This window comes from Chionomys nivalis, chromosome 4 (genome assembly GCF_950005125.1).
Source record: "Chionomys nivalis chromosome 4, mChiNiv1.1, whole genome shotgun sequence".
Classification (NCBI taxonomy): Eukaryota; Metazoa; Chordata; class Mammalia; order Rodentia; family Cricetidae; genus Chionomys; species Chionomys nivalis.
In genome coordinates, this window is record NC_080089.1 from 105,334,818 (window position 1) to 105,361,600 (window position 26,783).

Below are 26,783 nucleotides of genomic sequence, written 5' to 3' on the forward strand. Positions count from 1 at the left end.
AAAGAAAAGATGGCCGGCTCAGCTTGTTTAATCAACTGTGTATACTTTAGGACGACTGTCCATATTATGGAAATAAAAACCAAGACTCAGGGCTGGAGAGGTGGCTCAGTGGTTAAGAGCACTGACTGCTTTTCCAGAGGATCTGGCTTCCACGCCACATGGCAGCTCACAGCTGTCTATAATTCCAGTTCCAGAGGACTCCGCATCCATGGCAAACCACCAAATGCACGTACGCGCGCGCGCGCGCGCACACACACACACACAAATGCAAATAAGAAAAAAATCAAGATTCAGATAAATTAATGAGCAAGTGGTCTCATAACAAGGAAGTAACAGATCTCGCATTTACCCATGTGACTCACCACCCCCAGCTAATGCCAGCTGCGATTATACTGTGTATGGTAGGCTCAGGAAGACAGAGGGCAGAACAAGGCTGCTCATACCTCCACATAGTCCCTAAAGAGGTAGCGCCTGTATTTATCTCTCAATTCTTCATTGGGAAGCAAGGGAAATACAAAGTCCTCTGGTGTTCGGAGTGGACAGTCCTGAGCCATGCACGAGACCCCTGTTGACCAAAGATAACGTGATGGATAACCACACTGCAGACGACACCACACTTACCCACCAAGTCAACCAACAAATTCTAATTTCATAGAGGAATGCTGTCCAAAATATTTATCAAGAACACATTAAGGGGCTGGAGAGATGGCTCAGTGGTTAAGAGCACTGTCTGCTCTTCTAGAGGTCCTAAGTTCAATTCCCAGCAACCACATGGTGGCTCCAAACCATCTGTAAAGAGATCTGGCGCCCTCCTCTGGCATGTGGGTATAAATGGAGGCAGAAAGTTGTACACATAATAAATAATAAATCTTTTTTTTTTTTTTTTTTTTTTTTGGTTTTTCGAGACAGGGTTTCTCTGTGGTTTTGGAGCCTGTCCTGGAACTAGCTCTTGTAGACCAGGCTGGTCTCGAACTCACAGAGATCCGCCTGCCTCTGCCTCCCAAGAGCTGGGATTAAAGGCGTGCGCCACCAACGCCCGGCTTTTATAAATAATAAATCTTAAAAAAAAAAAAAGAACACAAAGAGAGAAATTACATGTTTTCATAATAATGTAACAAAGATTGTGCCCAATTACCCATAGATCAGCCCAAGCACCACTAAATAATATTACAGGGCTGGATGTAGTGGCTCACACCTTTAATCCCAATCCCAGCATTGGAAAGACAAAGGCAGAGGCAGAGGGATCATGTAGTTGCTGAGTGTTGAACTCAGGACCTCTGGGAAAACAGTCAGTACTCTTAACCTGAGCCATCTCTCCAGCCCTATACTGACATTTTTATGTTTTCTTTTTTGAGGGGCTGGGTGGGGTGGGGACTCTTTCATGTAGTGTAAGCTAGCCTCAAACTTGCTATCTAGCTGAGACTGGCCTTGAACTCCTGATGCTTCTGCTTCTTCTTCGCAAATGTTGGGATCACAGACCTGTACCATCATACATACCCAGGTTAACATACTGAGATTCAGCAAGTAACAATGAACATGGTTCTAATTAGTCTGAATATTATCACGTTACAGAACAACAAATGCTTCTGTAGCTGGTAATAAATTCTGATATGGGTTATACTGCCCAAACAGTAGAGGGAATCAAGCCATGAAAGGAAGCTCAAAGGACAGTTCTTTTAAAGGTGGGAAAATCACACTTGTACTCACACCAATATCTGTAAGACCTTTAATTCCCTCACATTACTGGAGACCACAGTAACCGCTACTATTGACTGAAGCAGTGAACTACCTGTTCTAACTATAAAACCCTTTCAAGAGGATAGGTTGTTTAAGGAAAAACGCACAGTGAAGGACAAATACTTTAACGCTGGAGAGAAGGTTTAGCAGTTAAAAGTACTTGTTGCTCTTGCAGAGGAACTGGGTTCTACTCCCATAACCCACCCGATGATCACTACAAACTGTAAAACCAGTGCCAGGGTATTCCATGACGTCTACAAGCACCAACCACACATATGCTACACAGAGCTACATGTAGACAAGACACATAAAATAAAATTGAATAAATAAAATGAAGAGGCCTAGTTTAAGTTCAGTGTAGACTCACCCACACCAACACCATCCTTGACAAGCACGGAGCAATGCTGCTCCCAGCAGCTTCGGCAAAACTGATGTTGGCAGGCCAGAGAGAGTAGGTTCTCCTTCCGCACAAACTGCATACACACTGCACAGTGGTGAGGGGGATGGGCTGTGGGGACCTAGAGAGAAAGAGAGAGAGATGTAGCCATATAAGCCAAGGCCTCTCACCAAAGTCAGCCATGAAAGTTCTGAAAGGCTGACTTGTAAAGGTTCTCAGTTCACAGTGCAGTTTGTTCAAGGGCAGAGGATTTTCCATATAAATATAACCAAATCAAGAAACAGACTAGCAGGGGCTGGAGAGATGGTTCAGAGGTTAAGAGCACTGACTGCTCTTCCAGAGGTCCTGAGTTCAATTCCCAGCAACCACATGGTAGCTCACAGCCATCTATGAGATCTGGTGCCCTCTTCTGGCATGCAAGCATACAGGGAAGGAATGTTGTATACATAATAAATAAATAAATCTTAAAAAGAAAAGAAAAGAAACAGACTAGTTTCTGGGGTCCTTGGAAAGGACCTGGGTTAGGTTCCCAACAACTACATGGCAGCTCACACCCATCTGTAGCTCCAGTTTCAGAGGATTTGATGCCTTCTATTGGCCTACATTCCTACCAGGCACGCATGAAGTGCATGTGTATACATGCAGACAAAAACATTCATATATGTAGAATAAAATAAATAAATTTGCTTAAAAAAATTAGGCAGTGGTGGCACACACCTTTATTCCTAGCACTAGGAGGCGAAGGCAGGAAGATCTCATGACAGCCTGGTCTGCACAGTAAGACCCCCACAAAATAAATAAATAAAGATTATTTTAAAAAAACTCAAAGGATTATTAAAACAAAACAAAACAAACAAACAAAAAACAAAGCTGGTGTTAACACTGTCAGACACAGAGACACTCACATGTTTGGATGGATTGGGCTGAACTCGAGCCTCAACAAGCAGCTGGGCAGAATTTGCCCTGTACCTGAAAACAAAGGCAGAGATAGAATCAAAAAGTGAAGACATTTTAACTCAGTAACAGAACAAACATGTGTTGTGGTTGCACTAAAGTGCCTTTTACCTTGTGAACACGACATCCACATCTGTAATCCTAACACTCAGCAAGCTTGAAGCCAACACAGTTTACATAGTGAGTTTGAGCTTAGTGCTAATAGCTCCCTTATTGAACCAAATTTCTTTTTATCTCACTACAAATGTTTTCTTTTGGTGAGGGGAGAGGGAGTGGGCAGGGGCATGAGGGTTTAGAGACAGGGTTTTACTATGTAGCTTTGGATGTTCTAGAACTTAGTATGTAGACCAGACTACCCTCGAACTCACAGAGATCTGTCTCCGTCTGCCTTCGACATGCTGAAGGGTGTGCCACTATGCTCAGCTGGTTTTGTCTGTTTGTTTTTGGAGACAGGGCTTCTCTGTGTAGTTCTGGTTGTCCTGGAACTCGCTCTGTAGACCAGGCTGGCCTCACACTCAAGAGATCTGCTTGCCTGTCTCTGCCTCCTGAGTGCTCAGATTAAAGGCATGCAATGACTACTGCCTATCCTTTACCTGGTTTTTAATATTTACTGTATGTGTACTAATGTTTGGCCTGCATGTATGTATGGACATCATATGTATGCCTAGTGTCATGCAGGCCAGGAGAAGGCACTAGATTCCTAAATACAGACTCAGTTGTAAGCTGACATGGTGCTAGGAATTGAATCTGGGTCCTCTGAAGGTGCTCTTAACCACTGAACCACCTCTCTGGGCCTCAAAAAGTTTTGCTTTATTTTTCTGACAAAGACAATGTTTCTGATGAGAGGATAAATACAACCATATTAAATTCAAAGCTGAAGAATGCACACAGCATAATTTTATGTTTATGGAATTGCATAATCATACAAATAAAAGATATATACTTTAAGAATAAAGTAAGAGTTTAGAAAATATGGGGTGAATGGGCTGGAGAAATGGCTTGACAGTTATGAGCACTGACTGCTCTTCTAGGGGACCTGGGTTCAATTCCCAGCATCCACATGACAGCTCAGAAGTATGTTTAAATCCAGTCCCTGGGCGATCTGACACCTTCACACCATTGCACATAAAATAAACTTTAATAAAAAATTATGGGGTTAAGATGGAGCTCAGTTAGTATAATATTTGCTTCGCATATACAAGCTACGGGGTTTGATGCCCTACACTACTTTAACCTTGATGGCACTTGTATGTAATTCCAATTGTTATAGTGAGCAGTGCCCAGAGGTGCTACCAATCTTCCTATACTTCACGCAGTGCCATCCCACCCCCAAATAATTACTCCCTCCAGTTGAGCCTGGTGGCACTGATATGTGTTCTCAGGTAATTCAGACATAGGGGCAGGAAGATCAAATTAAAGGCTAGCCTGGGCTACAGAGAAACTCAGGAAACCTAGATGACTTAGCAAAATTCCACTTTGCTAAAACAGGGCTGGAGATAGAGCCCAGCGGGAAGGCACTTTCCTGGATCTTCCCTCAAGAGATGTCTCTGTGGTCCAGAGGTCCTGATTTCAATTCCCAGCAATCACATGGTGGCCCACAACCATCTATGATGGGATCTGATGCCCTCCCTCTATTGGCATGCAGATAGAGCACCATATACATAAAATAAAGAAAAATTAAAGGCATGTCCCATCACACCCAGCCATTTTCCAAAGCTTTGGGGGAGGAAAAATTGGTCTATTACAGACACAGATGATCAGAAACAAATCTGCTGCCAAACAACAGAGATTTTTTTAAAAAATGTATGAAATACCTGTAAAGTAACAAAATACTACACTAGCATCAAGGCAGAAATAGAAGAGTGTGTGTGTGTGTGTGTGTGCGCGTGTGCGCGTGCGTGTAAGAGAGATTGAGATAGAGAATATACTCCAAAATGTCAACAATCACAATGGGTAGAGAGGCATTGAAGGATGCTAAGGACAATTTCATATCCTTTTCATGAGATGAAACTGAACATCTTAACATCTTACTGAACATCTCATCAGTCCAGGATCTATGCTAGCTACTTTTTGTCAACTTGACATAAGCTAGAGTCACTGCAGAGGAGGGACCTCTGGACACCGAAGCAATTTCTTCTTTCCACTGAACATCTTACCTGCTCAGGGTACATGCTGACTAGTTTTTGTCAAATGAACACAAGCCAGAGTCACCAGAGAGAAGGGAGCCTCAATTGAGAAAATGCATCCATAAGATTAGGCTAGAGGCCTGATGTGATAATATATACTTTTGATCCCAGCGCTCAGAGGTAGTGACAGGTGGATTCTTTGGGTTCAAGGACAGTCTGACCTACATAGTGGGCTCCAGGGCAGATAGAGCCAAAACAGAAAAAGATTTGGCTGTAGGCAAGCCTGCAGGACACTTTCTTAATTAGTGACAGTGAGGGCCCAGCCCACTGTGTGTGTTGCCACCCCTGGACTGGTGGATCTGGGTGCTACAAAAAAGCAGGCTGAGCAAGCCAGTAACAGCCTTCACCAAGGCCTCTGCATCAGTTCCTGCGTCAGGAGCTGTCAGGATCCTGTCTGGTGTGCATGTTCACCCTGGCTTTCTCCAATGGACAGTGATTCAGAAAATGCAGCCAAATAAACCCTCTGCTCTACAAGATGTTTTTAGTTATAGTGTTTCAGCACACACACACACACACACACACACACACACACGGACACACACACGAACATACTCCAAAATGTCAACAGAATCACAATGGGTGGGCAGACAGAAGACTGCTATGGGCAATTTTATCTTCTTTCCCCTGATCATCTTACCTGTCCAGAATCTCTGAGACTTGCCAGTGGAAATTAACTAATATAAGTTTTGCAACTGAGTGAGATACCTGTAAGAAACAACAACAACAAATAACGAATTTTAACCGTAGCTTCTTATAGTGCTCTATAGTTTGAGAATGTATACATCTACCACGATGCTGGGCTCACATTTTTTCACTTAGTTGCATTCTTTGGCTCTTTTAAGTTAAATTAGTTATATTAATTATTTTATCTCTTGTTCTTTGTCTTTGTTTTCATTAATATTTCCTATAAAAAAATAGAAGCTTCCACTAAAAACTGAACCAAAACCATCCTTTCTATAGTAATTAAAAATGTGCTATCTGAGCTAGGCGTACAGGAACACGTCTTTAACCCCAGCACTCAGGAGGCAGAGGCACGCGGATCTCAGGACAGATCAGAGTTCGAGGCCAGCCTGGTCTACAGAGTTCCAGGACAGCCAGAGCTACATATTAAGACCCTGTCTCGAAGAGAAAAAAAAGGGGGGATATCAAACATAAGCAAGAGGCTTCCCAAATGGGATCCCAAATGTGACTTATGTTCTCACATGCTGTCCTATGGAAGGCACACACACAAAGTATGAGTCTAGTTAGTACTAGCAACACAGATCCAGGCTTTGACTTCTTGATTTATATGCCATAAACAACAAAATAAAGGATTTAAAGTCAGATTAGTGGTAGCACATAATTTTAATCCAGCAGATGAATCTCTTCTGAGTTCATCTCAGAAATAAAGCTGGGTTAGGCTGGAGAGCTGGCTCAGAGGTTAAGAGCACTAGCTGTTCTTCAGAGGTCCTGAGTTACACTCCAGGCAACCACATGGTGGCTCACAACTATCTGTGATGAGACCTGGTGACCTCTTTTGTCATGCAGGCAGAACACTATATACACAACAAATTTTTTAAAAACCAAATTTTGGCATAGTAGCAATGCCCTTAATCTCAGGACTTGGGAGGTAGAGGCAGGCAAGTCCTTGGTATACATAGAAAGCACCAGACTAGCCAAGGTTACACAGTAAGACTCTGCCTCAAATAAACAAACAAACAAATAATCAAACAGCATTTAAAAACCAGTTTTGTTACTGCTATTGTTTTTCAAAACAGGGCTTCTCTGTGTAACTAGACTTGGCTGTCCTGGAACTTGCTCTCGAGACAAGGTTGGCCTGAAACTCAGAGATTCACCTGACTCTGCCTCCCAAATTCTGGAACTAAAAGGCATGCACCATCATGCCTGGCTTAAAAAATCAGTTTTAAATCTCTGAATTCATAAAATCCAACAAGCACCAGTAGCAAAACATTTTTTTAAAGGTTTGTAGACAGTCTTCTGGCTTGTACATTTTCTGGCATGTACATAAAAGGTGACAAAAGCTACCAATTCTACTGTAAATTCTTCCTCCCAAGGAAGGAAGGAGGATACATGCACTACTAAGTTATTTGCAAGAATAAAATATTAAAGGCAACTTACATATCCAAGAAAAATGAGCTTGATAAATAATACATAACAGATCCATGCAATGGACAACAATCTAGTTAGTGGAAAGGTACTATTGTAATGGTCTGCTCTGTTAAGACAAGGTGCACCCCCAACCCCCTCAAAGGCAAGCTGATCTTCAGCTTCCAGCCTGAGTTCTTTCTTTTTCTGTCTCCCTCTTGAAGAGGCAGCTTCTATCTCTCTCTTCTCCTCTTCCCTTCCATAACCCACTAAATAAATATTCAATCTCACTCTGCATGGTGTGCCTAACCATGTCTCTGTCTCTTGCCCCACAGCATGGCTCCCTGCCCAGGACCAGCTGCCTTAGGAGACCAGCAGCATGGTCTCATGGCGTGCCCAGATGGTACTGTCTCTCCTTGTAGATGGCTGCCTAGTCGAGATCTCTCACCCACCATGCGGCTCCCTGCCTGGACTTTTCTGCCCCTCATAGCCCACTGCAGCAACTTGGGGAACTGCATAGTCCCTGCCTGGGACTGGCTGCCTGCTGCCACTTTGGGGACCTGCAGTATGGTATCGGGGCAGCCATTTAGGGATCCGCAGTATTTTACTTTTACCATTACAACTATAGTTACTGACACAGAAAAGGGTTTTCTTTTTTTCCTTTGAAAGAGTGTCTCATATATCCTAGGCTGACCTAAAGCTTGCTATATAGCTAAGGGTGATCCTGAATTTCTGATCCTTCTACCTTCACTTCCTCAGTTCTGGGATTACAGATGTGTGTCACTATGTCCAGTTTATACTCAGTTCTTTGCATATGATAGGCAAGAACTCAACCAACTGAGCTATATTGCACTCTCCAGAAGTTTACATTTCAGAATTAGGTTAGAAGCAAGTGGTAATGCAGCATTTGCTTGTTAGGGGACATAACAAGTGAAAAGTAAACTAGTTGCAAAACATCTTACGTGTCAAGACAGGAGCAAAAAGGTTGGGATATGTTTGTAGGTCTACATCTGACTACCCAGGGCAAGCACAGGCTATCACAAGGGTGCGACAGAAAACATAAAAGGCCAGCAGATACCTCAGGATACAGACATAACTCTATTCTGAGGCTGAGTCCTACCTGGTTCACAGAGAAGAACTTCAGTAGGGAAAACATAGCACTGAAGCTCAAATAATCCAAGACTTAAATAAGTTATGTTTTAGAACAATATCATTACCTGAGGCTGTTCAATTAATGAGTGCCTTCCTGTCCCACAGGCCAAATACATCTGAAGAAAATCAAGGATGCAAGACAGCTAACTTCATTTGGGGTAGGGGTTCCCACTACCCTCCATGAAAGGGAACACTGTGCACACTGTTAAAACATTTTCTTACTGAGGACCATGAGATTTTAGGTCAAGGTTCCTAACTATTTCAACAGACCATTATCATAAAATGAAGTGATATACTAGCTATTTTAAATTTTAGCAGCTGCATAAATACAGCTGTTAGGTAAAAATTTTATTTCATTTTTAGATAGGTCTCACTCCTTAGCCTTGTTTGGCCTAGAACCTTGTATGTAGAACAGGCTTCCAACTCACAGAGATCCACCTGGCTCTGCCTTCTGAGTACTGACATAAGGGATGTGTGCCACACATCCCCTCCCCACTTAGAGGTTCTCACTCTGTAGCCCATGCTGATACAAGCTTGTGATCTGTAGTGGTTTGAAAGAAAATGGCCCCAGCCGGGCGGTGGTGGCGCATGCCTTTAATCCCAGCACTTGGGAGGCAGAGGCAGGCGGATCTCTGTGAGTTCGAGACCAGCCTGGTCTACAAGAGCTAGTTCCAGGACAGGCTCCAAAACCACAGAGAAACCCTGTCTCGGAAAAAAAAAAAAAAAAAAAAAAAGGCCCCAAACGGAGGGGCAGGATTAGGAAGTGTGTCACTGCAGAGGTGGGCTTTGAGGTCTCATATACGCTCAGGCCAAACCCAGTGTCTCAGACCACTTCCTGTTGCCAGTGAGTCAAGATGTAAGGATTCTCAGCTCCTTCTCTAGCATTGTATCTGCCTGCATGCTGCCTCACTTCCCGACATGATGATAATGGACTAAACCTCAGAATTGGAAGTGAGTCACCCCAATTAAATATTTTCCTTCATAAAAGTTGCAGTGGTCATGGTGCCTCTTCACAGCAAGATGTTCCTTTTGCCCTGGCCTACCATGTGCTGGGATTACGGTGTGCTTTTACAACTCTTGAACTATGATCCTCTGCATTCATCACTTTCTAAGTACTGCTAATTACCAACCGGCAACCTTGCCCAACTATATCAACTGCTTCTTACCTTGACTTCTGTTTTAATTTGTAGCTAAAGATAACCTTGAATCTTCCTGTCTCCTGGGATCACAGGTATGGGCCACCATACCCAACTGTTCTCATTTCTAAATATCTTCATATACAGAGGGCATGGGCCTGGCAAATGCACCAAAATTACCACAAATGACTTAGGTAGAATCTTTATAGAAAGATTTATGGAAAGAGGTCAGGGCTGCCTCCCTTAAGTCCACAAAGCCTACACAACTAGACAAGAAATAGATATCCATTCAATACATGGTTAGTAATTTATGTGTGCTCATGTATATGGTCTTCAAGCAACTGATTTTTCTTTCTCTGCCTGTATATTTGAATGTGGGATTACAGGGAGAAGATACCGAGTCTGGCTTTACAGAGTTTAGGGATCTAAACACAGAGAGTCACACTTGCAGAACCCAACACCACATACTAATATTAACCTGTGGTTCTTCAAAAGAATTAAAAAAAAAAAAAAAAAGGAATGTTCAAGGCATGGGGGCTGGAGAGTTCAGTTCCTAGCACCCACATGGTGGCTCATAACCATCTGTAATGAGCCCTAGTACCCTCTTCTGGCCTGCAGGCATACATGCAGGCAGAACACTGTATATATAAAAATAAAAAAGTGAAGGTAGATCTATTTTTAGAAAATGTTCAAGACATTTATTTGAACACTGTACTGATTCCTTGATTTCAACAACACTAACAGCCCAAACAAAACCTCAGAGTTAAGCTCACTTACACTAACATAGTTCTGCTGACACCAGAAATGCACTGACTACAATTCTGTGCACATCCTAGTTTTGGTAAGGAAAGAAAACTAGTTGCTGAAGAGATGGCCCACAGTTAAGAGCACTGACTGGTCTCGTAGAAGGGTCTAGGTTCATTTTCCAGCACTCATACTATGGCTTGTCTACCAATAGCTCAGGTTCCAGGGATCTGACCATGGACCTGGCACATACATGGTGCACATCTATCATACAGACAAAACACACAGCCAGAGCTAAAGAATGAGTCCCTTTCTCAGGGAGGGGTCAAAAACGAAACAAACAAAAACCCCCCAAAAACAACACAATAAATAAAAACTAACTGTGAAGACATTTATTAAGTGCAAAGAGCCAAAAATCCTTCAATACACTTGAGTCAGCAGAGAAAAAACTCACATATATACCATTAGCTTTCTGTATCAGGTGCTAGTGTGGTTCCCAAGTTGTACGTGAAGTTTAAGAAAAGTGCCTATGTTATGACATATGCAGACACTATGAATATGGTAGAAGCACTGTGGCAAGACTGGTCTTCATCGAGCAAGGCACACAAGGAGGATATCAGTAGTTCTCAGTCTTCCTTATGCTGTGACCCTTTAATACACTTCCTCATGTTGTGGCCCCCAACCATAAAATTATTTCACTGCTACTTCGTAACTTTAATTTTGCTACTGTTATGAATCATAATGTAAACATTTGTTTTCTGGTGGTCTTATGCATCCCCTGTGAAAGGATTGACTGAAGCCCAAAGGGTTGAGAACTGCTGCTGATCTATATACAGAGCCAGGTGTCAAAGACGCCTCCAGGGATGGAGGACAACAGCAATGAGCAGTACTTTAGAAGAATTTATTTTAAAGGTGGTCTTAGCGGTGGGGGCAGTTTCCACACAAATTAAGATCCTAGGAGTGAACTGATTTATTTCTTCAACCCCTCCATCCACACATCAGTTTTCCCAGAGGGAAACTTGAAGCAGCCTCACTCCCTGGCCAGCAACAAACCTTGTTGGGGCATTTAAGCCACATTAAAGATAAAAATCAGCCTTAGTTCCAAGAGGTGAATCTTCTCATGATCAATTAGGACTCATACCACCACTTTTCAATACTCCAAGAGCAGCAATTTACTCTAATCAATTCCATTGGGCTGGAGACACTCTGCTCAACTTTTAAGAGCACTTGCTCTTGTGGAGGACCTAGGTTTCATTCCCATCACCCAAATGGCGGATCTCATAACCACTTATAATTCCATTCCCAGGAAGATTTGATGCTCTCTTCTGACCTTTCAGGGAACTAGGCACACATACAGCACAAATATATACATAGCTAAAAGAAGGCAGAATATGCACATACATTTTAAAAATCTAAAAATAAAAAAATAATCAATACTTGTACAACTTCAAAGATCTTTTAGTACGCATTCCTCCTATTTTCGGCTGAATAAAGATAAGTTCTTGCCAGGGAAGGGGGCACACAACTGTCATTCCAACACTAGGGAGGCAAACAATGTGTCTCTGTGAGTGCTAGGCAAGTCTGGTCTACACAGCCAGTTTTAGAACAGCCAGAGCTACATAGTGAGACCATGTCTTTAAAAAAGGAAAGAAAAGCCGGGTGGTGGTGGCGCACGCCTGTAATCCCAGCACTCGGGAGGCAGAGGCAGGCGGATCTCTGTGAGTTCGAGGCCAGCCTGGTCTAGAAGAGCTAGTTCCAGGACAGGAACCAAAAGCTATGGAGAAACCCTGTCTCGAAAATAAACAAACAAACAAACAAACAAACAAACAAATAAATAAATAAATAAGGAAAGAAAATGAGAAAAAGACAGATATACAACACACACACACACACACACACACACACACACACACACACACACACACTCTTTTTGGTTTTTCAAGTCAGAGTTTCTCTGTGTAGCCCTGGTAGTTCTGGAACTCGCTCTGTGGAATAGGCTGGCCTCAAACTCAGAGATCCACCTGCCTCTGCCTCCCAAGGCTGAATTTAAAGGAGTGTGCTACCAAGAGTTTGGCAATTTCTTAAAATGTTAAATATACACTTACCATGTGACCCAGGAATCCTGTCCCTCAATATCAACATCAAGACACGTGAAAGCAATGTCTACATTAAATTCAGGACATGGATGATTTTAGCAACATAGTTTTAACAGCCAAGTCATAAACAGCCTAAATGTCTAGAAATTAATAAATGAACAGATAAACAAAAAAATGTGTTATCTACACTATGAAAATCACTATTTACCAATAAAGGGAATCCATTAATGGCATATAAAACAGATGAAACTTAAAAACAACACAATCATAGGAGGATTGGGAAACAGGAATTTTCTAAAAAAGGCAAAATTACAGAGAAATATAGTAGTTCCTTGGGGCTAAATATGAGGGCTGAGTGTAGACACACGAAATTTTTGGAGTGATGGAAAAGTTGGGATCCTGGAAGGGTGCAGTTGGTGCACACCCTTGATCCCTGCACTCAAGAGGCAGAGGCATGCCAATCTTTGTGAGTTCAAGGATAGGCTGGTCTACACAATAAAACATGTTCTCAAACAAACAAACAATGCCAGGTTAATGATAATTGCTAAACAGATATATCACAGCACTTGGGCGGCAGAGGCAGGCGTATCTCTGTGGGTTAGTACAGCCTAGCTTACAAGAGCTAGTTCCAGGACAGGCACTAAAACTACACAGAGAAACCCTGTCTCAGAAACAAACAAATGAACAAAAAAACATAATGGAAAAATTTAAAACTGGATGAACTTATTCCTACATGAAAGTTTCTATAAAGCAATGCTAGGCATGATAGCACACATCTACAATCATAGTACTTAGGAGGCTGAGGCAGGGGAATCCTATCAGTTTGAGGCTAGCTTGAACTACATAAGTGAGTACCAAATCAGCTAGAGCTTCATATAAAGTCCATATTTTAAAAAATTGAGTCAGGCGGTGGTGGCTCACTCCTTTAATTGCAGCACCACTCCAGAGGAAGACGTAGGTGGATCTCTGTGAGTTTGAGGCCAGGCTGGTCTACAGAGGAAGTTCCAGGACAGTTAGGGCTACACAGAGAAACCCTGTCTCAAAAAAACAAACAACAACAACAACAACAACAAACCCACAAAAAATACTAAAAACAAAATAGTTTCAATAAAGTTGATTAAACAAACAAACAAACAAAAAAGTAAAACGCCATAGTGCACGCCTAGAATACCAGCAGGAGGTTGGAGGATCAGAAGGAGTTCAAAATCATGGTTAAACAGCAAGTTCAACACCAGCCTGGACAACATGGGACCTTGTCTCAAAAACAAAATGGTTAATCCCAGCACTTGGGAGGCAGAGGTAGGCGGATCTCTGTGAGTTCGAGACCAGCCTGGTCTACAAGAGCTAGTTCCAGGACAGGCTCCAAAGCCAGAGAGAAACTCTGTCTCGAAAAACCAAAAAAAAAAAGTAACTTATAATAAAAATAATTGGGCCCGTGATGTATTTTTAAAAGTAACTGATTGCTATCCAAGCTTCATTAACTGAAGCCTTCACATCTCACAGGTGACTCACACATACACCACACACATGATCAGGGAAAGAATAAAACATACCCATATGTCTCAAAATTTCTATAATTTTGGAAGTTAGAGTGGTAACTGTGTTACTAGAAACTACTTACACTGCTGATCCCCATACAGGGAAAGAGGACCTGGTAGCGGGCTGCTACCTCAGAACATAGTAAACATGCCCACACATCAGTTCACATAACCATATATCTAGCTGCTTAAGAGTCGTTCGCCCCCCCCCCCCCCAATACCCCGGCCACCAAACAACAGTTTCTCTGGCTGTCCTGGAACTCCCTCTGTAGACTGGCCTTAAACTCAAGAGATCCTCCTGCCTCTGACTCCTGAGTGCTGGGATTAAAGGTGTGCGCCACCACCACCCCGCTTAATGTCTCCACAGGTCACTTGTTTAATTCAATGCCTGTCTGTGAGTACCTTTTATGTATGAGTGCTCTGCATGTGCACCAGCACACCAGAAGAGAGCATTAGGTCCTGTTAAGATGGCCATGAGACACCATGTGGTTGCTGGGAATTGAACTCAATTGAAGCAGAACAGCCAGGGCTCTTAACCTGAGTCATCTCTCCAGCCCCATGACTACTTAATTTTAAAGTATGGTATTGCATCTATAAGGGAAGGTGAGAAAAAGAATTAGAACCATGGCTAGTTACACTGACTAAACAGAAGAAATCTGCTGTGCCTTACTAAACTCGTGGATGACTACTAGCACGAACCACACGAAACCTCTAATGTCAGAGATCCAGGAGGTAGGACAGCAACATGCACTTCCAAGTATGACAACAGAGAAGCTCTCAAATACATAGGGAAGGATACGAGAAAAGACAGTGGTTATCAGTCCCATGCAGACATGGCTAGTGAACCAGGCTTGCTGTTTAAGAGGACACTGTCAGCATCCTCACAGGAGACCAACACCTCATCCAAGCTGAGTGAGCTGCTTTTACATTTGGTTCCATCTAAATGTTCCTAAGGCATACAAGTCTCCTTTGTTATGTACTTCTATGTGCATCCTTTAATTTTTGCTAGAGTGTCCACTATTACAAAGAATTATAGGATACATCACCCCCAGGATCAATAAAGTGTACCTGGTCCACTCAGTAACAGCTAAGTAGAATTACCATTACAAACACATTTTACTTTTCCATAGCTTTATAAAAAAAAAAAACTTGCATTTCTATGCCCTATACCTTAACAAGAAACACATGCTTATGTACTTTATCATTTCATTTATTTTTTTTTGAGACAGGTTTTTTTTTTTTTTTAATGTAGACCAGGCTGGCCTGGAATCCAGGCCACTTGAAGGAAATGAGGTCACTTCTGTTGACATTTATCCTACACGATACCCTACATTACCTACAGCCTCAATCCAATCCAGCAGCTCCAGATCTCTACTTCTGAAAACACCTAGCTACCCACGTCAGGAAGGACTGTTTCTGAGCAGCGGTACTTGCAAAGGTAACACGCAAACATCTACCATCCTTTGTGGCCTGTGTCTGTAAAGGGAATTGACACAGACTTTCACTTGGTAACACTGTGTTATAGGCGCCTAGAGAAGTGGGAGGCAGTAGGAGAGTCAAGTTTTTCCTTCTTATTTTAAAGAACTGGTAAACATTCCACTCAATTTTATTCCTGCTTCACAAGCAAGGCCAGAGAAGGCAGCGCAGAGACCGAAGGGAGGTGCATTGTTTAGTTTCCTCACTCAGATGTAATGACATCTATACAAACACTTAAGCGGCTATTTACCAGCAAGTGGTTCCAAACATGACTAACAGCACAGAAGCCTACAGCCTCAGCATTTCCTAAGATGTTCCTTCCTAATGCTATGACACCTTAGTATGGTTTTTCATATTGTAGAGAAACCCAAACATAAAATGTGGCCTCTTATGGAGAAAGTATATCACTGGGGGTGGGCTTTGAGCTTTCAAAAAGCCCATTCCAAGCCCAAAGTCTCTCTCCTCCTGTGGCCTGTGAATGTCTGAATGCCACCATGCTTCCCACCATGACAATAATGGATTTAACCTATGAAACTGTAAGCCATCCCCAGTTTCCGTGTCATGGGCGATCTCTTCACAGCAAGATAGCAGTGCACAACAGTAACACTTCTGAAGCAGTAAGCTTTAGTTCACAGTGTTAGAGAAGGCAAGTTCAAGAGCAGTTTGGTTCTGGGCATAGAAATTCTGATTCACTGCCCTAGTCTAGGTTTTAATTTTGTTCCCTGTATGTTCATCACTAGGTTCTTAAAAGAAAATACTCCAGTGAAATTCTTTTTCAATCTCGAGTTCCAAGTCCACTTCAAGTCTGCTAGTAAATAACTAACTTCTTTCCAGGCTCTGACCAAATCCTAACCCCCTCAAAAATTCAAGCAAGTCATTATTAAAAATTTGGTTACTTGGCCAGGTGGTGGTTTCCAGGATCCCTCAAGGGTTGACTGACAGGATCCTTTGTTTTCTTTTAGTAAAGAATTCAGGTCAATAGCCAGGTAGTGGTTGCACACACCTTTAATCCCAGCACCTGGGAGGCAAAGGCAGGCGGATCTCTGTGAGTTCGAGGCCAGCCTGGTTTATAAGAGCTACTTCCAGGACAGGCTCCAAAGCTACAGAGAAACTCTGTCTTGAAAAAACAAAACAAAAAACAAAAATTTTAGTTACTCGAGTAAACGTTTGCATCCCTTGCCTACAATGAACTAAAACCATCACAGAAGGTAAAGCTTGTTCCTTAAGGAAATGGAAAGCACTATGGACATTCAGGACCTCTTTTAAGAGTCAAGTATCTTTGGAATAAATTCTTAAAGGAATTTCTCAAAATTGAAAAGTATTCGGTGACATCCTAGAGCACTTGGATAGGATATATTTTGTATTCGAAGTATTAACATATAGAGCACAGCAGCAGTGAGGATGAAGTAAGGCACGCACTAAGTAATTTCTGCTCCTGATGATACCTCAAGAAAACCCATGACCATGGTCAGTTCTATCTTCCTTTCCTAGCGTTACCTATAGCTGTCCAAACTGTCTAGCCTCAAAGATAAGTAGGTAACAAAACTTGCAATTAAAAAATTTCCCCGAGAAAGGATGAATCCAGCAGCCCACCATAACTGTTGCCAGCCCTTCCCACACTTACCAGTGCCATAGGGAGGATGCAGCCGATGGCAGTGAGCATCAACGGCCTGAAAAAATACAGGTGGTAGTTTCAATTTTTATTTAGAATTCTTACTTGCCAACTGCCTGACATCTTTTAAGGCTACACCAGTAGGTCTTCATGCCTCATCCAATCAAACCACTCTGTCTGTGGTCCAATCACATTTGTTAACAAAATAGAGGTCACTAAACAGCCCAGATGAAGAAAAGGTGAGCTGGCTTCTGGGCCTGGGGTAGAAAGGGAAAACTAGTTTAAAAAGATCAAGATGAATGGACGTGGGTCTTAGGAGAATGGAAAAGCAGGAGGGAGATAAAGTAATAAAGGGGTAAGAGAAGAAACAAGGCTAAGGTAGAGACGAAGGAAATGAACAGCAGCCTAACATCGGGCGAGTCAGCAGAAGCAGGGCAGAGGTGCCCCACTGACTACTAGCTATGTCAGCTCCCCCATACTTCACACCTACATAGTCTCAGCCTCAAAAGATCAGCTCTTAGGCTGACAACACTGCTCCCACTCGCTTTTCTTTACAAATCCAAAGAGAGGACTTGTAGTTAATTGGGGCATCGATATTTAAACATGTTTTCAAAATCTGATAATACACACAAATTTGAAGATTGCTAACTCGCCTAACCAAATTCATTCATGACAACTATGATCTCATACAAAAAAAAAATCAAAATACAATCAAACAAAAACTTCAAACCAAAAAACAACACACACACACACACACACACAAATAAAAAATGCCAAAGATTTCACTAAACAGAAGGATCTCTAAGAGTTCGAGGCCAGCCTGGTCTACAAGAGCTAGTTCCAGGAGAGTTGGTGCTGTAACACAGAAAAACCCTGTCTTGAAAAACCAAAAAGATTTCATTCAAAAAAGGAGAAAATAGGAAAGTTACTACTCCTTTACCATGAGAGTTTTGTTTGTTTTCATGTAGCCCAAGCTGGCCTCTTGCTCTGTAGAATTACTGATGCTCCTGCCTCCAGCTCCCAAGTGCTGAGATTACAGGTGTGTGTTAGCAGTCCTTGTTTGTGTGATGCTGAGGATCAAACTGAGGGATCTGTGCACACCAGCTAAGTACTCTACTAACTGAACTACATCCCTAACCTTGAAGGTATTTTCTAAAATCATGAACACTCCCTGAAGCTTATTTATTCATTACCCTGCTCTCACATCAACTTAGACTCAGCTCCCACCCAAATAAATGTCCATGAGTGAATAATTCCTCACAGTACTCGGTACAAAAGGTGGGTATAGAGCCTTCTAAAATGCTGACAGACTTCTGAGAAATGACATACACAATAGCTGCTATTCGCAAATGAAGGTCATGTCCAGTAACCACAGTAAAAAGAACTGCAGAAAATGAATGGGATGTAGAAGGGCAGGAGGAGGGATAGGTTGGGGAGAACTGTGGTTGAAAAAAAAAAGAAAGAAAATGAACTAAACACAGCAGGGCTAAAAACTTGAGTCTGTTCTTGTAACCACAATCCATCTCATCTAAAAATGACTTCAGTGTCTTGTAACCACAATCCATCTCATCTAAAAATGACTTCAGTGTCTTGCTTCTTCCAGCTGGCTAAAGCGGAGCATACCGAATACTAACCAGCTAGGTACAGCAGCCCTTTGCCCTCTCCTTCAGAAAAGACTTCACAAAGGCTAACATACTCTAAGAAGAGTCACAAATTCCAACAGCAGCTATCAAAACAGAGCTTCTACTGTCTTAGCAACCAATCCCCTTTAATAGGCTCCAGTCATAGAACTTTTTCTGCTACATGAAACTTTGTAAACAGAAGAAACAGACTAGAAGCTCTTTTAAAGCAGAATTACTCCTGCCCCTTTCAAATAATGTTTCCTTTTCTGCCATACCTAAGCATTCACAACAGGGGTCAGCACTGTTCTCATGCTATTACCACCCACCTGCTTTACTCTCTAGTAACTAGAAACCTATAAGCTATTGAATGTAAGCAGTCTCCAAGGCTGTCCCAGCACTCAGTGATCCAGGAGCGAGACCAGAGACTGCTTCTGAAGACAGTAAAAATGTATAGCCTACTGGCTGGTCTTACGGAAACTTAATACACTAGATGGAGTTATCTGAAAGGAGGAAATTTTAATTAAAAAAAATGGCACCATAAGATCAGGCTGTAGGCATTTTCTTAATTAGTGATTGATGGGGGAGGGCACAGCCCATTGTGGGTGGTGCCATCCCTGGGCTGGTGGTCCTGGGTTCTGTAAGAAAGCAGGGTGAGCAAGCCAGTAAGTGGCATCTCTATGGCCTCTGCATCAGCTCCTGCCTAGTCAGGTTCCTGTCCTGACCTCCTTTGATGATGAACAGTGAGATAAGAAGTATAAGCCAAATAAACCTTTCCTCCCCAACTTGCTTTTGGTCATGGTGTTTTGTCACAGGACTAGTAATCCTAACGAAGGCCAAAGGAGAGCTGAGAATCCCAGCGAGAGGACAAAAGAACGGAGTCATGCAGGTTGGAGTCAAGAAAAGCCACTTAAAATTTCCCAAGTATTTGCAGTGGATCTACCATTGCAGAAGTAGAAATATAGGAAAGAACATGATCAAAATATAGTGTATGAAAAAATTAAGCAGAAATATGAAGCAGAAGTACAAAGACTATTATTTAAACCTCCTTTCTTACTATTCTTTTTTTTAAAAGAAGGGGAAGGAAATTCAAAGCTTTAAATTATCTTAATGTAAAAGTCAAACTACTTTCATTCCCTTCTCTTTCAACATGTTTGAATGTTAAAACAACAGAAGATGGCTAAGAAAGTAGCTCAGTTGGTAGAGTGCTTGCTTAGTGTGCTAGACACCTGGGCTCAATTCTCAGGCATGTATAATATCAGGCATAGTCGCACACAAGCCTGTAGCATTGGCGAAGTAGAGGCAGAATGGTAAGAAATTCAACATTACCCTTGGCTGCCTAAATTTGAATCCAGCTTGGGCTACAAGACTGCCTAAAACAAAACTCACAAAAGACATTCAAGAAGTGTTCGCTAAAAAACTCTTAGGCAGTCAATACCATTAGACCTGCCATTAGACTCAGAAAGGTGTTACTTTTTCCTTTTCTTTTTTCTGTCTTTCTTCAAGTGCTGCCAAAATCTAAGGAAGATACTTCAGGCTTCCTTACTCTGTCTCTCAAGCTTCACCCTTGCAACGTGGCTGATGTCTGCGATATCTTAAGCAATATGGACACCCTCTTTCTCTCAAATACTACAGGAATGATCTCTAGGTCACATATTAATATTCTTCTCCTCTGAAACCTCTTGAGCGGGACCCCACAGTTCAAACCACTCTGTCTTCCATGCTCCTACTAGTATGGCCCAATAAGCCCTGCTTAAAGTCTCCAACTGTTTCTAGTCCAAAATCCCAAATTACTCCATATTCCTCCAGCCAAAAACATGGCCAGTCCTATGGCAACAATGCCCTAGCTTCAGGTACCAACTGGGTCTTAGTTAGGGATTGTGACCACAACTATTACAAAGGAAAACATTTCATTGGGACTGACTTACAATTCAGAGTTTAGTCCATTGTCATTATGGTGGGAAGAATGAGGGCACAAAAGGCAGACAAGGGACAGTAGAGTTCTACATCTGGATCAGCAGGCAGTAGGAACAAAGAGTGAGCTGCTGAGCCTGGCTTGAGCTTCTGAATCCTCAAAGCCCACCTCCAGTGACACACACTCTCCAATAAGGCCACCTGTCCTAATCCTTTCAAATAATACCATTCCCCATAAGCGTCTGGGGGCCACATTCATTCAAACCAACAGTCTCTCAAGTGCTGGGATGACAGATGTGTGTCTTCACAGCAAACTTTGGATTATGTGTAGTTTTTCTGCTTTACATGAGAATACTAAGTTCCCCTGACAATCCTATTGTAAATAGTTCCATAAAATTCCTTTACCATATCCTATCTGCCACGTTCCACCTTGCTCCTATTCGTAAAGAAGTCTCTACTAGCAGCTGGAGAGATGGGTCATCAGCAAGGGCACTAGTTCTTCCAGAAGACCCACCCTTGATTCCCAGCACTTACATGGTAGCTCACAACCAGCTCTAACTACAGTCTCAGGGGATTCAATTGTCTCCCCTGCCCTCCATGGGCAACAGATACATAGTGCATGGTCTTAACAAGCAAACCAAACACATACACACATAGAATTAAAATAATTATTTGTTCTGTTTTTCAATATAGGGTTTCTCTGTGTGTAGCCCTGGATGTCCTACAACTCATCCAGTAGACCAGACTGGCCTCAAACTCACAGATATCCACCAGTCTCTGCTTCCCAAGTACTAGGAGTAAAGATGTGGGCCACCACTGTCTGGCTTAAAATAATTTTTTTTTTTTTTTTTTTTTTTTCGAGGCAGGGTTTCTCTGTAGCTTTGGTGCCTGTCCTGGAACTAGCTCTTGTAGACCAGGCTGGCCTCAAACTCCCAGAGATCCGCCTGCCTCTGCCTCCAGAGTGCTGGGATTAAAGGCGTGCGCCACCACCGCCCGGCAAAATAATATTTTTTTTAAAAATTTATATCGCACCTGGCAGTGATGGTGCATGTTGGGAGGCAGAGACAGGCTGATCTCTGTGAGTTCAAGGTCACAACTGATCTACAGAGCAAGTTCCAGGACTGGCTCCATAGCTACTGAGAAACTCTGTCTCAAAAAGCAAAAAATAAAAAAATAAATTGGCTCTTCCAACATTCCTAACTGCTGGAATTACAGGCTGGTACCACATCCCCTGGTTTTATGTAGTGTGAGGGATTGAACCTAGAGCTTTGTTCATGCTAAAGCAGAGACTCCACATATAATCCTTCTTTCCTACCCTGTGCCAATACATATAGGAAAGATCTGGAAACATGTGCCATCTAGTTTCGAGCATTGAATGTTTTCATTTCATTCATTCTTTCTTTTTTTTTTTTTTTTCCCTTAGGGTCTCTCTACAAGTCCTTGATGTCCTGAATTTATTATGTGAACCAGGCTGGCCTCAAACTCAGATTCACCTGCCTCTGCCTTCCAAGTACCAGGATTAAAGGCGTGCGCCACATACAACCCAGTTTAAGTTTTCAGTTTGTGCATTTATTAACCCTTGTCTTAGTTATCATCAATAAGCAATACTTACACCTGAGACCCACCTGCTTCTACATCAAGAGTCCTGATATTAAAGACAATTTTATTAAGCATTGACATGTAAAGAAATACTGGATCTTATGCAAGCAGTGGTTGTGCACACCTTGAATCCTAGCACTCAGGAGGCAGAAACAGGTGAACCTCTGAGTTTCAGGTCAGCCTGGTCTATAGAGTGAGTTCCCTGACAGCCAGGGCTATACATAGAACCCTGTCTCAAAAGAAAAAAAATTAACAACAAAAATAAAACTGGATCTCAGTGGTCAAGAGCACTGGCTGTTCTTCCAGAGGTTCAATTTCCAGCACCCACATGGAGGCTCACAGTAAATCCAGTTACAGGTAATCTTCTTCGATCTCCTTTGGCAACAGGAATTCATCTATATACTTAAAAAAAAAAAACCCAAGCAACCAGCCAAACAAATAAGCAAAAGAACAAGATCTGCATCTCAAATTGTTCACAGCTTGGCTTGCAAGCTTTATAAATCTTGTAAATATAAAGCAGTATGAAAGCAAGAAGGAAGAATCCTGGGGCCCAAGGAGAGATGAACTTTGCTGGTCTGTTTTACGACACAAGCTAGAGTCACCTGAGAGCAGGAAACCCCACTGAGAAATGCCCCATATCTGGGCTGTGGGCATTTTCTTAATCTGTGATTGATGGGGAAGCCTCAGCTCATTATGAGTATAGTACACGAATGGTGGTGCTGAGTTCCGTAAGCTTCAAGAAGGCTGAGCAAGTCACAAGGCACAAACCAGTGAGCAGCACCTCTGTGACGTCTGCATCAGCTTCTATCTACAGATTACAGCCAGATTTGAGTTCCTGCCTTGGCTTCCCTCTGTGATTCTAGTGATAACAGAGCTCAGGTTTAAAAACTAAAGTGAAGGTTGGGTGTGCTAATGCACACTGTTGTAGATTATTTTAAGATATGTTATATTTGTTGTAATGACGCCAAGATGTGTTGCATTTTTATGTTGCATTTGACTCTGTAAAGCTGCGATTTTTTTTTGCCTGTTAAAACACCTAATGGTCAGCCAAGAAGTAGTGGCGCATGCCTTTAATCCCAGCACTCAGATCCCTGTGAGTTTGAGGCCAGCCTGGTCTACAAGAGCTAGTTCTAGGACAGGCTTGATAGCTACAAAGAAACCCTGTCTCAAAAAAACAAAAACAAAGCAAAATCCTCTAAATATACATAGGCTTGAGAGAGAAGAGAAGGCATAGAGTCATAAAAAAGTCTTTAAAAAAGGAGTAAAGGGCCGGGCGATGGTGGCGCACGCCTTTAATCCCAGCACTCGGGAGGCAGAGGCAGGCGGATCTCTGTGAGTTCGAGACCAGCCTGGTCTACAGAGCTAGTTCCAGGACAGGCTCCAAAGCCGCAGAGAAACCCTGTCTCGAAAAACCAAAAAAAAAAAAAAAAAAAAAAAAAAAAGGAGTAAAGGGGACTGAAGAGATGGCTCAGTGATTAAGAGCATTGCCTGCTCTTCCAAAGGTCCTGAGTTCAATTCCTGGCAATCACATGGTGCCTAACAACCATCTGTAATGAGGTCTGGTGCCCTCTTCTGGCCTGCAGACATACACACAGACAGAATATTGCATACATAATAAATAAATTTTTTTTTTTTTTTTTTTTGATTTTCGAGACAGGGTTTCTCCGTAGCTTTTGGTTCCTGTCCTGGAACTAGCTCTTGTAGACCAGGCTGGCCTCAAGCTCACAGAGATCTGCCTGCCTCTGCCTCTGCTGGGATTAAAGGCGTGCGCCACCACCACCCGGCTAATAAATATTTTTTTTAAAAAAAGGAGTAAAGTAATATTAAGGAGATAAGGCACGTAGAGATGGAAAATACAGAGTCTCAGAATTATATATATTGTGTTATCTTTAAGATTTTTGGCTGCTAAGAAATCTTGGATTATAGAAATTGCTAGATTAAACCAACATATGTATTTTTAAATTATCTTGATTTCAAAATTTAAGTCAAAAGATTGTTACTTTGGGAATGAGGTTCTGCTTTTATTTCTGCAGAAAATAAAGATTATTATAGTCATGTTAGTTATGTTTTCAAGATCATACACAAATATATTTAGAATATGCCATTTAAAATGTTTAATAACCTAAGGCTTTTCATGACAGTGAGACATGTCTGCTCCTGGCAGCACCAATGTACTTCAGAGAAGATGATGGGCATCAAAGAAAGCTCTATATAGAGCTTGCTTTCTTTATGGCAAAGCCAGCCATACAGGCAAAGAAATGTTTTTTGTTGTTGTTTTTTGTTTTTGTTGTTGCCTCAATTGCTGACAGTTACTGCACAAACTGAACCAGTAGGACGCAAAAAAAGTGGCTGCCAAACTGTCAAGATAAGGTAAGACAGTCCTTCAAAATTCTCTGCTTCACAGGAAGTCTGTCAGATATTCTAGATGAATGCTCTAACGTTGCAGAAGAACTTCATATGACTGTCCAGGCTGCCTGATATCATTAGGTAACATTCCACCCTTCTGGGGTCTTTGATGGAGTTAAAGACATTATGAAAAAAAGAGTAAATTAGAATCACAAAGATAAAATAGATAATAGAATATTTTATCTAATTTTTCTAAATACAAATAGACTAGATATTGTAACTATAATTCTTACTTGCTGTTTTTGTTGTATGTAGCCTTAACTATGTTAAAGTTAAAAAGTGATGTTAATTTTAATTACAAACACTGTGGAAGAATCCCCTTGCACAATGTAAAGATATGTTACTCATACTGATTTAATAAAATGCTGATTGGCCAGTAGTTAGGGAGGAAGTGTAGGCAGAGCAACCAAACTAAGGATGATGGGAAGGAGAGGGGCAGAGTCAATGGAATTATGGGAAGATGCAGAGGTTGCAGGGGATGAACGTGGTGTGGCAGATCATAAATAATGAAAATGGGTTAACTTAAAATGTAATAGCTAGTTAGTAATAAGTCTGAGCTATTGATCAAGCATTCATAAATAATACTAGGTCTGTGTGGTAATGTGGAAGCAGACATGGACTGGGCAGTGGGAACATGAAACTTGCTTACATTCCAAAAAAGAAAAGAAAAAAAAAATGAACGGGGTAGGAGGAGGGGGAAGGAAAACTGGGGTTGGAATGTAAAATGAAATTAAGTGCATTTAAAAAAGGGGGGAGGGGTAGTGGGAAAGAAAGGAGTAAAGAAATTGTTAGTAAACTCCTCCAGATAGAGACATTTTGTTCACTGCTAGCGCTGCTCTATTTCTAAGCAAATCTTATACCATTTGTGCTTCTCCACTAAGGTTAGAACTTGGGGTTATCACTATAAAGATGTGCGTTTACAAAGATCTGCAATACTCAAAAAACAACAACAACAACAAAAACAAAAAACAGATCCCATGTCTCTGTGCAGTTTACGTAGCAATGCTCAGAAGACAGCAGTTCAGAAGGGACAGGAGAAGTGTCCTGCTTTTTTCATCTGTACTTTTTTCGATCTCAGTCTTTCCTATGTCTTCCAGCTTCTGAACGGACAACTCAAATCTCAAGTCTTTCTTAGACCAGCAGATAAAGTAATATCTTGGTAACAAGGACCCCACATCAATTCAGCACTTTGCCAGGTAGTGGTATCAACAGAAACGGGATCAAACAGCACAGCAGTCAATCAAAGCCCTGAGGAAAGGGATCTTGCCCTGGCTACTACCAAAAACTCAACTGTTTCTATTTTGTTTTAGTGGACCCCAGAAGACAGGAGGGGTTCTAGTTTCACAAGCAGACAACCCAACAGCATATGCACAACCAGATGCACCAATCTGCAGATACTAACAGTGTGATCCCACCATACGATCCCAACATATACAATATTGACAATGTTCTCTTCATTTTTTTCTTTTCTTGATACAGGCTTTCTCTGTGTAGCCCTGGCTACCCTTGAACTCAGAGATCTGCTTGCCTCTGCCTTCTGAGTGCTGGGATGGAAGGTATGCATGACCACGGCCTGTTTTTTGTTTTGTTTTGTTTTTGAGACATGGTCTCTCTTTGTAGTCCTTTCTGTTCTGGAAATCATTATGAAAACCAGGCTGGTCTTGAACTCACATAAATCCACCTGCCTCTGCCTCCGGAATACTAGTAGAATGCATTTTTATGTAACCACAGTCACCATGCAGAAACTTTCATTGGTCCTATCCAACCCCCACTGATGAAGTAATGTTTATTAGAATACTTATATGCCAAGCACTTCATACCCATAATCACATTTAATGATATGGAGGAGGAATTACAAACTGAAGCTGAGCAATTTTGAGGAACTTGACTAGGGTTGCATTATACTAAATGGCAGAAAAGAACTTATCCAGGCTATGGACAAAGCCTGAGAGACTTAAGACTACATTACATCCATGAAGATGCTCACAGCAATACAACCAGTCTCTTAAAAACAATAACACACCAAGTACTCACCCAAATGTCCGGTGGAGGATATTAGAAGGAAATTATGGTTCAAGAACAAGATAATATACTATATAGACATTTAGAGTAACTATAAGGACAAAGTAAAA

At 41.8% G+C, this 26,783-nt stretch overlaps 1 protein-coding gene across 4 annotated transcripts in view; it reads right to left on the reverse strand.

The window, feature by feature from the left end:
• Arih2 (ariadne RBR E3 ubiquitin protein ligase 2) overlaps nt 1–26,783 on the reverse strand; it is a 60,026-nt gene that overhangs the window by 12,859 nt on the left and 20,384 nt on the right. For 3 of the 4 annotated variants that reach the window (XM_057767525.1, XM_057767523.1, XM_057767524.1), the window contains exons 3-6: nt 5,912–5,979; nt 3,040–3,103; nt 2,105–2,255; nt 444–565 (exon numbers count right to left, since the gene is read on the reverse strand). In XM_057767525.1, coding sequence (XP_057623508.1) covers nt 444–565; nt 2,105–2,255; nt 3,040–3,103; nt 5,912–5,979 — 405 coding nt within the window. Of the gene's footprint in view, nt 1–443; nt 566–2,104; nt 2,256–3,039; nt 3,104–5,911; nt 5,980–17,125; nt 17,172–26,783 lie in introns of all 4 variants that reach the window. The other variant, XM_057767526.1, reaches the window with a different exon arrangement.